The 16061-nt window shown below is 55.2% G+C and overlaps 2 protein-coding genes across 3 annotated transcripts in view; one reads left to right on the top strand and one right to left on the bottom strand.

The window, feature by feature from the left end:
- Positions 1 to 2346, top strand: part of LOC116943281 (multiple PDZ domain protein-like) — a 52478-nt gene extending 50132 nt beyond the window's left edge. For both annotated transcript variants that reach the window (XM_076065030.1, XM_076065029.1), the window contains one exon: positions 71 to 2346. The gene's annotated coding sequence lies outside the window, so the exon portion shown is untranslated. The remainder of the gene's footprint in view (positions 1 to 70) is intronic.
- A 359-nt stretch (positions 2347 to 2705) lies between these two features.
- LOC116943339 (uncharacterized) overlaps positions 2706 to 16061 on the bottom strand; it is a 32027-nt gene continuing 18671 nt past the window's right edge. Inside the window, exons 8-10 of the mRNA XM_032956158.2 lie at positions 12564 to 13437; positions 7634 to 7720; positions 2706 to 5750 (exon numbers count right to left, since the gene is read on the bottom strand). Of these exons, the coding sequence (XP_032812049.2) occupies positions 5569 to 5750; positions 7634 to 7720; positions 12564 to 13437 (1143 nt within the window). The 3' untranslated portion in view covers positions 2706 to 5568. The remainder of the gene's footprint in view (positions 5751 to 7633; positions 7721 to 12563; positions 13438 to 16061) is intronic.

The raw sequence follows: 16061 nt of genomic DNA on the forward strand, positions 1-16061 counted from the left end.
GTGTTGAGTCTATGGTGCAGTGTTGAGTCTATGGTGCAGTGTTGAGTCTATGGGCAGTGTTGAGTCTAAGGTGCAGTGTTGAGTCTATGGTGACGTGTTGAGTCTATGGTGCAGTGTTGAGTCTATGGGCAGTGTTGAGTCTATGGGCAGTGTTGAGTCTATGGGCAGTGTTGAGTCTCTGGTGCAGTGTTGAGTCTATGGTGCAGTGTTGAGTCTATGGTGCAGTGTTGAGTCTATGGGTAGTGTTGAGTCTATGGGCAGTGTTGAGTCTATTGGGCAGTGTTGAGTCTATGGTGCAGTGTTGAGTCTATCGGTAGTGTTGAGTCTATGGTGCAGTGTTGAGTCTATGGGCAGTGTTGAGTCTATGGGCAGTGTTAAGTCTATGGGCAGTGTTGAGTCTATGGTGCAGTGTTGAGTCTATGGTGCAGTGTTGAGTCTATGGGCAGTGTTGAGTCTATGGGCAGTGTTGAGTCTATGGTGCAGTGTTGAGTCTATGGGCAGTGTTGAGTCTATGGGCAGTGTTGAGTCTATGGGCAGTGTTGAGTCTATGGGCAGTGTTAAGTCTATGGGCAGTGTTGAGTCTATGGTGCAGTGTTGAGTCTATGGTGCAGTGTTGAGTCTATGGGCAGTGTTGAGTCTGTGGGCAGTGTTGAGTCTATGGGCAGTGTTGAGTCTATGGGCAGTGTTGAGTCTATGGGCAGTGTTGAGTCTATGGTGCAGTGTTGAGTCTATGGGCAGTGTTGAGTCTATGGGCAGTGTTGAGTCTCTGGTGCAGTGTTGAGTCTATGGGCAGTGTTGAGTCTATGGGCAGTGTTGAGTCTATGGGCAGTGTTGAGTCTATGGGCAGTGTTGAGTCTATGGGCAGTGTTGAGTCTATGGGCAGTGTTGAGTCTATGGGCAGTGTTGAGTCTATGGGCAGTGTTGAGTCTATGGGCAGTGTTGAGTCTATGGGCAGTGTTGAGTCTATGGGCAGTGTTGAGTCTATGGGCAGTGTTAAGTCTATGGGCAGTGTTGAGTCTATGGGCAGTGTTGAGTCTATGGGCAGTGTTAAGTCTATGGGCAGTGTTAAGTCTATGGGCAGTGTTGAGTCTATGGGCAGTGTTGAGTCTATGGGCAGTGTTGAGTCTATGGGCAGTGTTGAGTCTATGGTGCAGTGTTGAGTCTATGGGCAGTGTTGAGTCTATGGGCAGTATCTACCTTTGTTGAACTTCTTTCGCACCGTACGTAGCCAGCCGTGCTAATCGGAGGTGCGGGGGGTGGTGGTGGTGGTGGGGAAGGACAACCAAACTAAACGCAAAAAAAACAGCTCTCCCAATTTGAAATGACTTTGTCAGTCTACGTGACAGCTCCCAGTAGCTTCCGAATGTCGGCAAAGGAAGAGCGGCGTTCCCGACGGCCCCAGACAGCGCGTCTGAAAGCGCCGCACGACGTCTGAAAGCGCCGCACGACGCGACGGCCAGAAGCCGTGACGGCGCTTGGCACCAGCTGGGGCGGCGCATTTGTCGCTCGCCGTTGCGGAGGTGTCCACGTGTGTACACGCACCACCGTGTGTACACGCACCACCGTGTGTCCCCGTGTGTACACGCACCACCGTATGTCCACGTGTGTACACACACCACCGTGTGTACACGCACCACCGTGTGTACACGCACCACCGTGTGTACACGCACCACCGTGTGTCCCCGTGTGTACACGCACCACCGTGTGTCCCCGTGTGTACACGCACCACCGTGTGTACACGCACCACCGTGTGTCAATGTGTGTACACGCACCACCGTGTGTACACGCACCACCGTGTGTCCCCGTGTGTACACGCACCACCGTGTGTCCACGTGTGTACACGCACCACCGTATGTACACGTGTGTACACACACCACCGTGTGTACACGCACCACCGTGCCCACGTGTGTACACGCACCACCGTGTGTCAATGTGTGTACACGCACCACCGTGTGTCCGTGTACACGCACCACCGTGTGTCCGTGTACACGCACCACCGTGTGTCCACGTGTGTACACGCACCACTGTGTCCCTGTGTGTACACGCACCACCGTGTGTCCGTGTTCCCATGTCCCCATTGTCCCCGCGTGTAGAGATTTGCATTGTGTTCCTCATGAATGCAGTGGAGCGTCGTGCGTTCGCGTCACGCGTTCATGTCGTGTGTTCGCTCCGTGTGTTCGTGTCACACGTTTGTGTCGTGTGTTCGTGTCACGTGTTCGTGTCACGCGTTCGTGTCACGTGTTCGTGTCGTGTGTTCGTGTCACGCGTCCGTGCCACGCGTCACGTAGGCAGTGCGATCCATCGGCGGGCAAAACACATGACAAGTAAAGGTTAAGTCGAGTTTAATACTCCCCGTGGATTTTCGCTTCATTGTTGTGGTGAGTGGATTGGTGAGTGGGTGGGTTGGTGAGTGATTGGATGGGTGGGTGGGTTGGTGAGCGAGTGGGTTGGTGAGTGGGTGGGTGAGTGTGTTGTTGTGACCTACATTGTCGTGAGTGGATGGGTTGGTGAGTGAATGTATGAGTGGGTGAGTGGATGCGTTGGTGAGCGAACGAGCGGGTGAGCGAGCGAGCAGCGTGCGTTGATGGCGCACTTAAACTCGCGCTTGTTTGCCAGCCAACGGTTCGCTGTTCGGATTGTCAAGGCCCTCCTACGGTGGTGTGCGTCACAGCCCGCCGCCACGTTGGCCACTCTCGACCACTCTCGACATTCCCAGCTCAGCATTTTATTGTTTGTTTTTTGCGAAGTAAAGGAGCACATTAAGGTGCCCCGCGCCCTTCCGCCCCCGCCAGGTCAAGAAGCCACGAGGACGTTCAAGCGGTTCGAGGAACCTCGTCCAAAAATGAAACCAGCCAACAATCTTACATTGTCCACGACAAAAAAAAAACACAACATCCGCCTCGACCGCGCAAGCGGGCGGACAAGGGCATGACGCCCACGTGTGCTGCCCCCTTGGGCGCGGTTGCCGACACGAAACGACGGACCTCCCCAGCCCCCCCCACCACCACCCCCAGGGAACCTTTCAAACGACGTCGCCGGGAGCGGCGGCGCAGCGGTTGACACGCTGCCGCCATCAAAATATTCTTACTGGAGGAAATCCGATGAGATGTAAAGCTCCTTTTCACACACACACACAGAGCCCGAGTTTCGACTCCCGCTCTCCGCTCTCACGGCCACCACCAACGTCCAGCGGTCACGATTATCGGAACCGGTTCTGGGCCTCCCCTAGGTCGACTCGGCCTCAAAATGAGTACCTGGTGCCGGTGGTGTGTAGTGAACGTTGCCCCTCGGGGGAGACAAAGGCGGCCGGGCGAGGCGTAGCTGTGCCCGTTGTTTTTAAAAGGCCGCAGAGCGCCGTAGCGCCAGGAAACTACGAACTACGTTTTGTTTCACCAGCTAAGGCCCATTGAGCTACGTAGCTCTTTTCATCAGAAGCGTCGTGGCCATCACAAACGATGGCTCAACGGAGCGGTGGCTTGTCTCATGCAAATTTTTAGCAGCAGCCAAATCCTCTGAACGCGTGTGTGCTGATGCCAAATGTGGAGGGGGGGGGGGGGGAAAGCTGGAGGACGCTGGGTAAAAATCCGCGCGACCACCGCGGGCAGAGAGAGAGGCACCGCCAACAGCGCGGGCCTCAGGGTTGGGATCGAAGCCACGACCTCCTGTATAGCAGGCGAGGTCGTTAACATCCCCTAGCGACAGCCGGTGAGATGTCCGCGACCGCTGACGGCAGCGAACGATTGAGGAAGGACGCTGATTTTACAAGCGGGCACGCGCTGACCGCCACCGAGCAAACAACGACAACAACCTAATGGAGAAAACGGGCTGTCGCCCGACTATGCTGGTTGTAATTACTGGCGAAGCGTCACGGTACTCGAATCGTAAATGTTGCGGTGGGTTCACTCGCCAACGCACAACCGGCGTGCGCTGTACTCGTGACGAATCGGCCACGCTTTGTTGACGTGACAAGCCCCTTACTGATTGGCTGTGTCGGGTGGCGGCGGGTTTAACGGCGCATCTACATTAACGTGATCCGACCCAACAAAAAACACCTCTATCATGGATAATATTGGTCGCGAAAGCCCGACTACTACTACGACGACGACGACGTGTTAAAACAACAACAACAGCCGGTCCAAAAAAATAAACAAAACCTCCCACAGAGACTTTCAACCGCTGAGCTGAGCCCCAGCCGGAGATTGAACGCCGTCGCATTCACGAGCAGCGGCGGCGACAGCGGCAGCAGCGGCGGTGGTGGTGGTGGCGGTGGTGGTTGTGGTGGTGGTGGTGGCGGTGGCGGTGGTGGTGGCTGCAGCAGCGACAGCGGCGACGGCGGCGACAGTGGCGGCGGCGGCGGTGGTGGCGGTGGCGGCGGTGGTGGTGGCGGTGGTGGCGGCGACAGCGGCGGCGGTGGTGGTGGTGGCGACAGCGACAGCGGCGGTGGTGGTGGTGGTGGCGGTGGTGGCGGTGGTGGTGGCTGCAGCAGCGGCGGCGGTGGTGGTGGCGGCGTTCTGGGCAAGAGTGCACAGCGACTTGTGCACGGATCGCACGTGCGTCAGGTTGGGGCTTCTTCTTTCGCATCCACTGCACGTAGCCAACCGTGCTCAGAATCAAAGTAAACACGCGCACACACGCGGACACACGCACACGCGCACACACGCGAACACACACGCACACGCACACACACGCGAACACACACGCACACACGCGAACACAACCGTACTGCGTGGTGCGCGGTGCATTGCGGCACGTCGTAGTACGCAGTACGTCATAGTACGTATCTGTTATGACGTACGTGGTGTTACATTGTACGTGTCTATGACGTCAAAGTATGTATCTGTTATGACGTACGTGGTGTTACGTTGTACGTGTCTATGACGTCAAAGTATGTATCTGTTATGACGTACGTGGTGTTACGCTGTACGTGTCTATGACGTCATAGTATGTATCTGTTATGTCGTACGTGTCTATGACGTCATAGTATGTATCTGTTATGACGTACGTGGTGTTACGTTGTACGTGTCTATGACGTCAAAGTATGTATCTGTTATGACGTACGTGGTGTTACGTTGTACGTGTCTATGACGTCACAGTATGTATCTGTTATGACGTACGTGGTGTTACGTTGTACGTGTCTATGACGTCAAAGTATGTATCTGTTATGACGTACGTGGTGTTAAGTTGTACGTGTCTATGACGTCAAAGTATGTATCTGTTATGACGTACGTGGTGTTACGTTGTACGTGTCTATGACGTCATAGTATGTATCTGTTATGACGTACGTGGTGTTACGTTGTACGTGTCTATGACGTCATAGTATGTATCTGTTATGACGTACGTGGTACGTCGTCGTACGTGTCTATGACGTCGTCCTACGTAGGTGTGCGTCGTGGTCCGTCCAGCAATCAGGGATGCCGCGAATCAGAAGGACTTTGTGAGCCCCCTTTGACGCCCGACGTTCTGGGGAACGACCCTTCTTCAGAGCACATCCGTCGGTAGGCGGCGGAGGGTGGGGAGGGAGGGGGCCGTGGGGGGGGGGGTGGTGGTGGTGGTGGGGGTCGGCGGGGGCTACTGCAGGATGCCGGCGGCGATGCGCATCTCGGTGTAGGAGAGCTGACGATCCTGGTTGAGGTCGAAGCCGAGGAAGCGCTCCCGCGTGGGGGCGCCGTCGCCCAGCAGGCGGCGGACGTCGTCATAGGTCACCAGGCCGTCGCGGTCCCCGTCACAGCGGTACAGGAACCACTGCAGGTCTGTTGCCGGGGGAGACGAAGAGAGGCGAAGATACACACAGAGACACATAGACTCGCACAGAGACACACAGACTCGCACAGAGACTCACACAGAGACCCATAGACTCGCACAGAGACCCAAAGACTCGCACAGAGACCCATAGACTCGCACAGAGACCCAAAGACTCACACAGAGAGCCACTATACACTGATACAGAGACCCACAGACTCACACAGAGACCAACAGACTCACACAGAGACCAGCAGACTCACACAGAGACCCACAGACTCACACAGATACCCACAGACTCACACAGAGACACATAGACTTACGCAGAGACCCATAGACTCACACAGAGACCCACAGACTCACACAGAGACCCACAGACTCACACAGAGACCCACAGACTCACACAGAGGCACATAGACTCACGCAGAGACCCATAGACTCACACAGAGACCCACAGACTCACGCAGAGACCCACAGACTCACACAGAGACCTACAGACTCACGCATAGACCCACAGACTCACACAGAGACCCATAGACTCGCACAGAGACCCATAGACTCGCACAGAGACCCACAGACTCACGCAGAGACCCACAGACTCACACAGAGACCCACAGACTCACGCATAGACCCACAGACTCACACAGAGACCCATAGACTCGCACAGAGACCCATAGACTCGCACAGAGACCCACAGACTCATACAGAGACCCATAGACTCACACAGAGACCCACAGACTCACACAGAGACCCATAGACTCACACAGAGACCCATAGACTTACACAGAGACCCATAGACTCCCACAGAGACCCATAGACTCGCACAGAGACCCAAAGACTCGCACAGAGACCCACAGACTCGCACAGAGACCCAAAGACTCACACAGAGACCCATTGACTCACACAGAGACCCATTGACTCACACAGAGAGCCACTATACACTGACACAGAGACCCATAGACTCGCACAGAGACCCATAGACTCGCACAGAGACCCATAGACTCACACCACAGAGACCCATAGACCTACACAGAGACCCACTATACACTGACACAGAGACCCATAGACTCACACAGAGACCCATAGACTCGCACAGAGACCCAAAGACTCGCACAGAGACCCATAGACTCGCACAGAGACCCAAAGACTCACACAGAGAGCCACTATACACTGATACAGAGACCCACAGACTCACACAGAGACCAACAGACTCACACAGAGACCAGCAGACTCACACAGAGACCCACAGACTCACACAGATACCCACAGACTCACACAGAGACACATAGACTTACGCAGAGACCCATAGACTCACACAGAGACCCACAGACTCACACAGAGACCCACAGACTCACACAGAGACCCACAGACTCACACAGAGGCACATAGACTCACGCAGAGACCCATAGACTCACACAGAGACCCACAGACTCACGCAGAGACCCACAGACTCACACAGAGACCTACAGACTCACGCATAGACGCACAGACTCACACAGAGACCCATAGACTCGCACAGAGACCCATAGACTCGCACAGAGACCCACAGACTCACGCAGAGACCCACAGACTCACACAGAGACCCACAGACTCACGCATAGACCCACAGACTCACACAGAGACCCATAGACTCGCACAGAGACCCGTAGACTCGCACAGAGACCCACAGACTCACACAGAGACCCATAGACTCACACAGAGACCCACAGACTCACACAGAGACCCATAGACTCACACAGAGACCCATAGACTCACACAGAGACCCATAGACTCACACAGAGAACCCCATAGTTTATTGTTGTCCCCCGCACCTCCGATTAGCACGGTTGGCTACGTCCGGTGCAAAATAAGTTCATCACACGACATGAATAAACCAAAAGGACACAGCCCTCACCTCTGAGTGAGACGATCCCCGGCAGGTCCAAGTGAGCAGCGGCATCCTCTGCTTGAGGCGCGCCGTCAACCCAGTCCGCTCTCATCTCTGCGGGTCCACAGACGCACGCGCCACGTGCATTGCCACGTTACGTCACAGCAACCACAGTCGCCCATATCCCCCCCCCCGCCAGCCCCCCATAATAAAACAGGCAGCAACAACACAACCCCACACAGCACACGCACACCCCACACACAACACATATAACACACACAACACACTCACACTCCACACACAACACACTCACACCCCACACACAACAGAAAACACACACAACACACTCACACTCCACACACAACACACTCACACTCCACACACACCACACTCACACCCCACACACAACAGAAAACACACACACAACACACTCACACTCCACGCACAACACACTCACACCCCACACACAACAGAAAACACACACAACACACTCCACACACAACACACTCACACCCCACACACAACAGAAAACACACACACAACACACTCACACTCCACACACAACACACTCACACCCCACACACAACAGAAAACACACACACAACACACTCACACCCCACACACAACACACTCACACCCCACACACAACAGAAAACACACACACAACACACACACACCCCACACACAACACACTCACACCCCACACACAACACACACTCCACACACAACACACTCACACTCCACACACAACACACTCACACCCCACACACAACAGAAAACACACACACAACACACACACCCCACACACAACACACTCACACCCCACACACAACACACACTCCACACACAACACACTCCACACACAACACACACTCCACACACAACACACCCCACACACAACACACAACACACCCCACACACACACCCCACACACAACACATAGACTCACGCAGAGACCCACAGAAAAAACCCAACGCACAAACTTGATTTTAAGCTTTCGTGACTGCAGGAATTACTCTTTGGTTCTTTCGGCAAAGTCACGTGGAAATAAAATAACATAAATAATAAATCACGACGTTTCGTTTGCAATACAAGCAACCGTCATCAGGCGTGAATGAATGCAAGCTCGGAGAGAGACACACACAGAGAGAGAGACAGACATGGGGGAGAGACACACGCAGAGAAAGACACACAGAGACAGAGAGAGACACAGAGAGAGAGAGACAAATAGAGAGACACACAGAGACACAGAGAGAGAGAGACACACAGAGAGAGAGACAGACATGGGGAGAGACACACAGAGAGACACACGCAGAGACACACGCAGAGACACACACAGAGAGAGAGAGAGACAGACATGGGGGAGAGACACACGCAGAGAGAGACACACAGAGACAGAGAGAGAGACACAGAGAGAGAGACAAATAGAGAGACACACGCAGAGACACACAGAGAGAGAGACACACGGAGAGAAAGACAGACATGGGGAGAGACACAGAGAGACACACGCAGAGACACACACAGAGACACACAGAGAGAGAGACACAGAGAGAGAGAGAGACAGACATGGGGAGAGACACATAGAGAGACACAAGCAAACAGAGACACACAGAGAAACAACGCTTCCGTGACGAGGCATTATATATAGAGAGGGGGGGGGGCAGATAAATTAGCAAGTCAATGAGAGTGGCAGGGGGAGAAAAATTGGAAGTTTGAGAACACAAACCTAGTAAACTTAGAAATGTAATGCAATGCAACACAGAGAGTCGGCTAACACATTGCCTGGTTGATCACGTTCTTCCAAAGATTGCTAAATTTGAAGTTAAGTATGAGTTGTGTGGAAATCCTCCCCGGAGAGGTGGTTCAAACAACACTCTACACAACAGCACCCTGCGGAACACCCCGCACACAACAACAACCGCCATTCGCCACTAAGTGGCGGTGACGTCACCACGACGCTTGTGCCAGGCCATGTGCACCTTGAGGCCACGTGAAGTGTCGAACACCCGCTGGCAGGAGGTCACAGGGCAGACCCAGATGCCACAGGTCGACTGACTGAGATGACTGGCTGATGCACCACCTGTGCCCCCTACTGTGCCAACTTTCTGTGCTTTAGCCACCCGGCGCTCCGCTCGTTGCTGTGAGCGTCGCTCCTCCGCCCTCCGTTGTTGTTGGAGGGCGACTGCCTCCAACTGCCCAGTAGCGTCCTTCACGAGCCTCCTCCACAGAGGCCGATCTTGACACCGCTGGTACCAGTCATTTGCAAGTCCACTCAGCTCCACATCCTCCTGTACCACATCACTCCATCTCTTCTCTAGCCCGTGCCGCGCCCGTTTAGCCCCCTCGATCCGGCCAAACAAAAGCTGTTTAGGCATATGGTGGCTGGGCATGCGGGCTACATGCCCAGACAACGCAGCCTTGCCTGCCATAGGAGCTCACCGATGGGACTTTGTCCAGATCTTTCAAGCATTTGTGAGCTCCTCACACATTCCAGCCTGGTTAAACCCAGGATGGATCACAAGCAGGCTAGCCTTAATGTTTTTAACCGGCGAAGATTGTCCATTAGGGGGGTCCACGTTTCACAAGCGTAGAATTACTGTGGCCGAGAAGACCTGAAGCTTCGTGCAGAGCAAGAGACCAGGTACCTTCCACACAGCGTTATGCCGCTCGACTGATTCGGAGAGAGACCTCTGCTGTTAAACCACAACTGCCCTATCACCAATTGGGAGTTGTGGGGGTGGAGTGTCCAATGGTACAAAATACCCAGGCAGGTGCTTAGTTTTGGTGGGGCTGATGGTAAGGCCCCACCTCTTGGTGGCAAGCTCCAGGTTCAGCAGCAGCGCCTCTAACTCCTCCTCTGAGTGAGCAGCAATTACCAAATCATCAGCATACATAACGTGGTTGCGCAATAGGGAGCCATCCCTTGACCACACCCGGGCATTGATCAGCCTCTCATTGTATCTGTACCAGATGGAAATTCCTCCGGTACAGCTATTGAAGGCTTCATGAAGTACGTGGTCAAAATAGATGTTGAATAATGTGGGATGCAGAGGACATCCCTGTCGCACCCCAAGGTGTACAGGGAATGGCTCCGACTCTCAGCCACGTAGTTTTACCCGGGCCCGCTCACCATCACGAAGGTCCTTAATGATCGTGAGCAGAGGGTCAGGTACTCCAAAAGCACGAAGAACAACCTAGAGCCCAGGCATACTGATGGTATCATAGGCCTTGACCAAGTCAATAAAGCAGAGATGTAGGTCTTGTTGGAATTCCCTACACCTCTGCTGTAGCAGACGGACAGAAAATATGGCACAGAAATGCTCAGCAAATCTGAAAACCTGTTCCTGAGGGTCGGAGATTGGATCACCGTTTTTTCCCCTAATGATGGTAATAGGTGTGGCGCTGCAGGTTACTTTTTTGATGGAATTAAAGAGCGATTTGTGATCGCGGGCCATTGAGGCAGACTCCATCTCCTCAGCAACCCGCGACCACCACCCATCCGAACCTCCAAGCGAAGGCTGCGGTAAGCCTCCTCATTCTCCGACGTGGGATGCTGTAGCCGATGAGAGTGGGCCTGTCACTTTTTCTCAGCCAACTTGAACACCTCCTCTGTCAGCCAAGGTCTCTGGGGAGGTCTGGATCGTGTACCCAAAGTAGCCATTGCAGCTGCATGAGCCACAGTCCTAAACCTCACCCATTTCCCCTCGACATCAGGAGTGGTGGACGATGCCAATCCCAGCTTCAAGCGATGATGAAATTATCGCTTGCAACTTTCATCATCTAGCTAAGACCATGCCACTAAGGGTTTAATTGGGTGTACACCGACCACCGGAGTGGAAATATGGCAGGCGCATCTTACAGATGACAAGTCGATGGTCAGTGGGCAGATCAGCTCCACGATAGGTCCTCGTGTCAAGGACATGGGCCCGCATCCGCTGTTCCGTCACTATGTAGTCCAGCAGATGTTCTTGCTTGGACCCGGCATGCATCCATGATGTTGTGTGGATGCACCGATGCCAGGTACCAGCATCATGACCAACTCGGGCATTGAAGTCACCCAACAAGGTGACTCTATCCCAAGGGGACACTTCAGCTAGCACCTGTGACAGAAGGTCATAGAAGGCATCTGGCTCATCGGCCTTGCCTGCATCCCTCCATAGATGTTCGTCTTCAGTGGGGGCATAAGTAACCACGACCACCACTCCTCGCCTCTGGTTGATGGGAAGGCGAGCCCAAAGTAGCCTGGGGCTTACAACTTCCCACACCTCACCATCATGCTCCCACGCCCCCTTTATTATTTTGTTCAGAAGAAGAGCCACTGCTTGTTGTTTGGCAGTCTCCTGCCCCGAGTAGAGGACTGTCCACCCCTCATGGTAGCAGGAGCCAGAGCCGATCCACTGGACCTCCTGAATACCACAGAGATCCAGGCGGTACCAGTCCAGCTCCCGACAGAGGAGTGGCAGCCTCTCCTCCGCAGTGAGCGTTCGATCATTTCACGTGGCCACACGTAATGGTTTTTTATTGTTTCTGGAGGAGCCCCGAGGGTAAGGATTCAGTCTCCTGGCTCTGCCAAAAGGGGTTTGGCCAGGAGATGTCATAGACGCCTGTCCCCCCCATGGCCTCCGGCACAAGCTTATTTATTAAATTTTGTGGTCGTGGTTTAGTGGTAATTAATTGAAGGTGGAGGGGTTACCAACCCCTCGTACCCGTCCAGAGCCCCCATTTGGCCGCTGTGGTGGTTACAAACACCATGAGGGAAACGGCAAATCGGAATTGGCCCTCCCCCACAGCACTGCCCACGACAGCGTTGCCCGTCCGGCACCACGAGGAGGTAGGGGGTTGTTTTGCACACAACAACACGCAGCGACACACAACACCCGACACCGCCCCACCATACGCACCACCACAACAACAACAACAACACAACACACGGCGGGGGACGGTGTCGCCACTCAGCTGTCACAGCCGCTCGCGGGTCCGTCGCTCCGTGTCTCCGAGAGCTCGCGGCCGTGCTCGTCCACGCACCAGCACTCGGCACGCCCGCGCGAGCACTGCGTCGCGCCGTAGCGCCCCGAGCCGTCGCAGCTCGGCACGAACGCGCCGGGCGCCAGCAGGCCCCGCCGCAGGGCCCGCTGGGCTCCCAGCAGGACCTCGGCGCAGCTCGGCGGCTCCTCCTCCTCCTCCTCCTCCTGCTCCTCGTCGCCCGCCACCACATCGTCCTCCTCGTCGGCCACGGTCGTCCGGCGCGTCGTTCCGACCGTCGTCGTCGCGGCGACGGTCGCCGTTGTCGGTGGCGCGTCCTGGCCGGGCCCGGGGAGTCCGACGTCCCCGCCGCCGCCTGCCCCTCCCTGGCGCTGCGCCCCGGCGGGGTGAGCCTCCATCCACTGCTTGCCCAGGATTCTCTGCAGCACGGCTTGCATGTCCGCGCGGTCCTCCTCATCCTCCTCCTCGTCGTCCTCCTCCTCCTCCTCGTCGTTGTCGTCGCCGCCTTCCGCCGCGTCCACGCTCATCCCGGGAGCGTCGCCCAGTTTCACTTCGATTACCTCGTGTGGCCTCCCCTCCTCCTCCTCTTCTTCCTCCTCTTCTTCCTCCTCCACCTCCTTCTTCTCGGCATCCTTTACCTCTTGCTCAGTCTCAAACACCTCCTCCACCTGACTCTCCCCCTCCTCCTCCTCCTCCGAGGAGGAGGAGCCGAAGCCCATCCCCAGCCGCACCTTGGCGAGCACTCCCTGTTTGCGACCCGCCTCTGACTCCCAGGACGTCAAATCCCCTGGTCGATCTTCTTCATCCTCTTCCGACGACGACGACGATGACGACGATGATGCAAGGCCCTGTAGGAAGGGGGAGTGGGAGGGAGAGGGGGGGAGTCATCGATCCACGCCGGGTTTTGTAAAAACGCCTCGAGTCAAGCGGAATGTCGAACGCGGAGTCTCGCGCTCGCCATTACTCTGCGATATTATTTTCGTGTTTATTGTTCTTGTTATTATCTAGCCACGGTGGCTAGGAGATGTTGACTACCTCGCTTGGTGTACAGGAGGTCGTGGGCTAGATCCCGACCCCTGACGACGCCTGCTGCTGCTGTATATTTGGAGTCTGCGTGTCTCTCTCATCATCATTACAGTGGCTAGGAGATGTTGACTACCTCGCCTGGTACACAGGAGGTCGTGAGCTCGATCCCGACCCCTGACGACGCCTGCTGCTGCTGCTGTATATTTGGAATCTTCTTCTCTCTCTCTTTCTCCCCCGTGGTGGTCACTGCGTGGATTTTTCTCCGGAGTCCTTAGGTTTTTCTCCCTCCACATTTCGAATCGACAGAACGCGTTCAGAGTTCTTCGGCTGCTGCTATACATTTCCACGCGATGACGACGACGATGATGATGATGATGATAACATCAGCCACTTTGTTCAGCTGTTATTAGTGATGGCCAGCTCGCTCCTGACAAAGGAGCTACGTGGCAGCTCAATGGGGCCTTTACCTGGCACAATAAAATAGCGTGATAGTTGATTTGAGGCTTTCGTGACTGCAGGAATCCACCTACCCTTTGGTTCTTTCGGTAAAGTCACGTAGGAATGAAAAATAAAATAAATCGCGACGTTTCGGTGCGTGATAGTTTGAGAGTCGTTTATCCCGGATAGCCTCACCGAGTCTCGGGACCCGTTTCCAGGAGGGTCCCGCCAGGTTTTCGCAGCGCGCTAACCGCTGCGCCGCCGCTCTCCATAATACAGGGTGCTTCGAAAGAAATGTGAACACTTTGTGAGAATGTTGCAGCAGCAGCAGCAAGAAACACCGCGGGAAACGTGCTGGCTGCCTCCAGCCTCTGGAGAACACCTCGAGAAGATTCCGGGCTCGCGTTCACAACGACGGCAAACAAGTGGGAGACTCTTGGGGGGAGGGTGGGGAGGGATGGGGGGGTTGGGGGGATGGGGGGGTTGGGGGGAGGGTGGGGAGGGTTGGGGGGGGTTTGGGGGAGGGGGGATGGGGGGGTTGGGGGGAGGGTGGAGAGGGATGGGGGGGGGTAATCGCCCAACTTTAACGCGGTATTTTTTTCTCGTCACTTCGCGAAGGGTCTCACCGCTGGCGCCTCCGTCTCTCGCTCCTCCTCGAACCGGCGAACCGGTTTCTTGCGTCATACAAAGCCAAAGCTTCTCCCCCCCCCCCCACCCGGTATAGCCTCAACAGACTTTCGGGGCAAGTGCTGCTGAGAACTTGCCCCGCAGCAGCAACAACAACGACAACGGCCGCCCTTCGCCAGTGAGTGTGCAGGGACGTCACCGCGGCGCTCGTGCCAGGCTCGGTGCACTTTTGAGGCCACGTGAACTTGCCCACACAAAGGCAAGGATCCCCCGTGTAGTCTTAACAGGCTGTAGGGGCAAGTGCTGTTATCGAGCAGTGCCTATGAAGGCCGGCACGGCATACGAGGGGGTGGGTGGTCAGCACCAAGCCCGGCCGCCTTTGTCTCTCCAGTGGCGACGTTTACTACACACTGCACCAGGTACTCATTTGAGGCCGAGTCGACCTAGGGGAGGCGGCCCAGAACCTATTCAGATAATCGTCACTGAGTGTTAGTGACCGTGAGCGGGAATCGAACCTGGGTCGCCAGGTTCTTAGCGCAGCGCTAACCGCAACACCGCTACCCCACTTACACACACACAGGTACACACATACACAGGTAGATACACACAGGTGTACAGGGAATGGCTCCGATTCCCAGCCACGTAGTTTTACCCGGGCCCGCTCACCATCACGAAGGTCCTTAATGATCGTGAGCAGAGGGTCAGGGACTCCGAAAGCACGAAGAACAACCCAGAGCCCAGGCCTACTGATGGTATCATAGGCCTTGAACAGGTAAATAAAGCAGAGATGTAGGTCTTGTTGGGATTCCCTACACCTCTGCTGTAGCAGACGGATAGAAAATATGGTATCTGTGCAGGATCGCCCTATCCTGAAACCGCATTGAGGCTCCACAAGCCTCCCCTCAGCGTGCCTAGCAAGGTGATGTTGAATAATCCTTGCCAAGACCTTTCCCGGCACACTGAGGAGTGAGATGCCCCTGTAGTTGTTACAGTCTGTGCGGTCCCCTTTCTTAAAGAGGGGGACCACCAAGGCATCCTTACAATCCTGCGGAACTCGTCCAGTGGTCCAGACTGTTGTTATGATGTCATGTAGGGCAGTCTTTGCACAAACGCCACCCTCCCTCAGTATTTCTCTTGGGAGATCATCTCTGCCCGGTGCCTTTCATGGTCTCAGACTCTGCATTGCCTTCAGTACTTCCTCAACAGATGGCACCTCAGCCAGCCCCTCACAAGGGGGTGACTTCCAATATTTGAGGCACCGCAGCCTCGGGAGGGTCATCCCCACTATGTCCCACGTTGTTATCCAGGCTGAGGGATGTTCCCTCCCCCAGGATCTCACATAAATGCTCAGCAAATCTGCAAACCTGTTCCTGGGGGTCAG

The sequence above is a fragment of the Petromyzon marinus genome, chromosome 1 (genome assembly GCF_048934315.1).
Source record: "Petromyzon marinus isolate PM22_M1 ecotype Great Lakes invasive population chromosome 1, UKy_Petmar_22M1.pri1.0, whole genome shotgun sequence".
Lineage (NCBI taxonomy): Eukaryota > Metazoa > Chordata > Hyperoartia > Petromyzontiformes > Petromyzontidae > Petromyzon > Petromyzon marinus.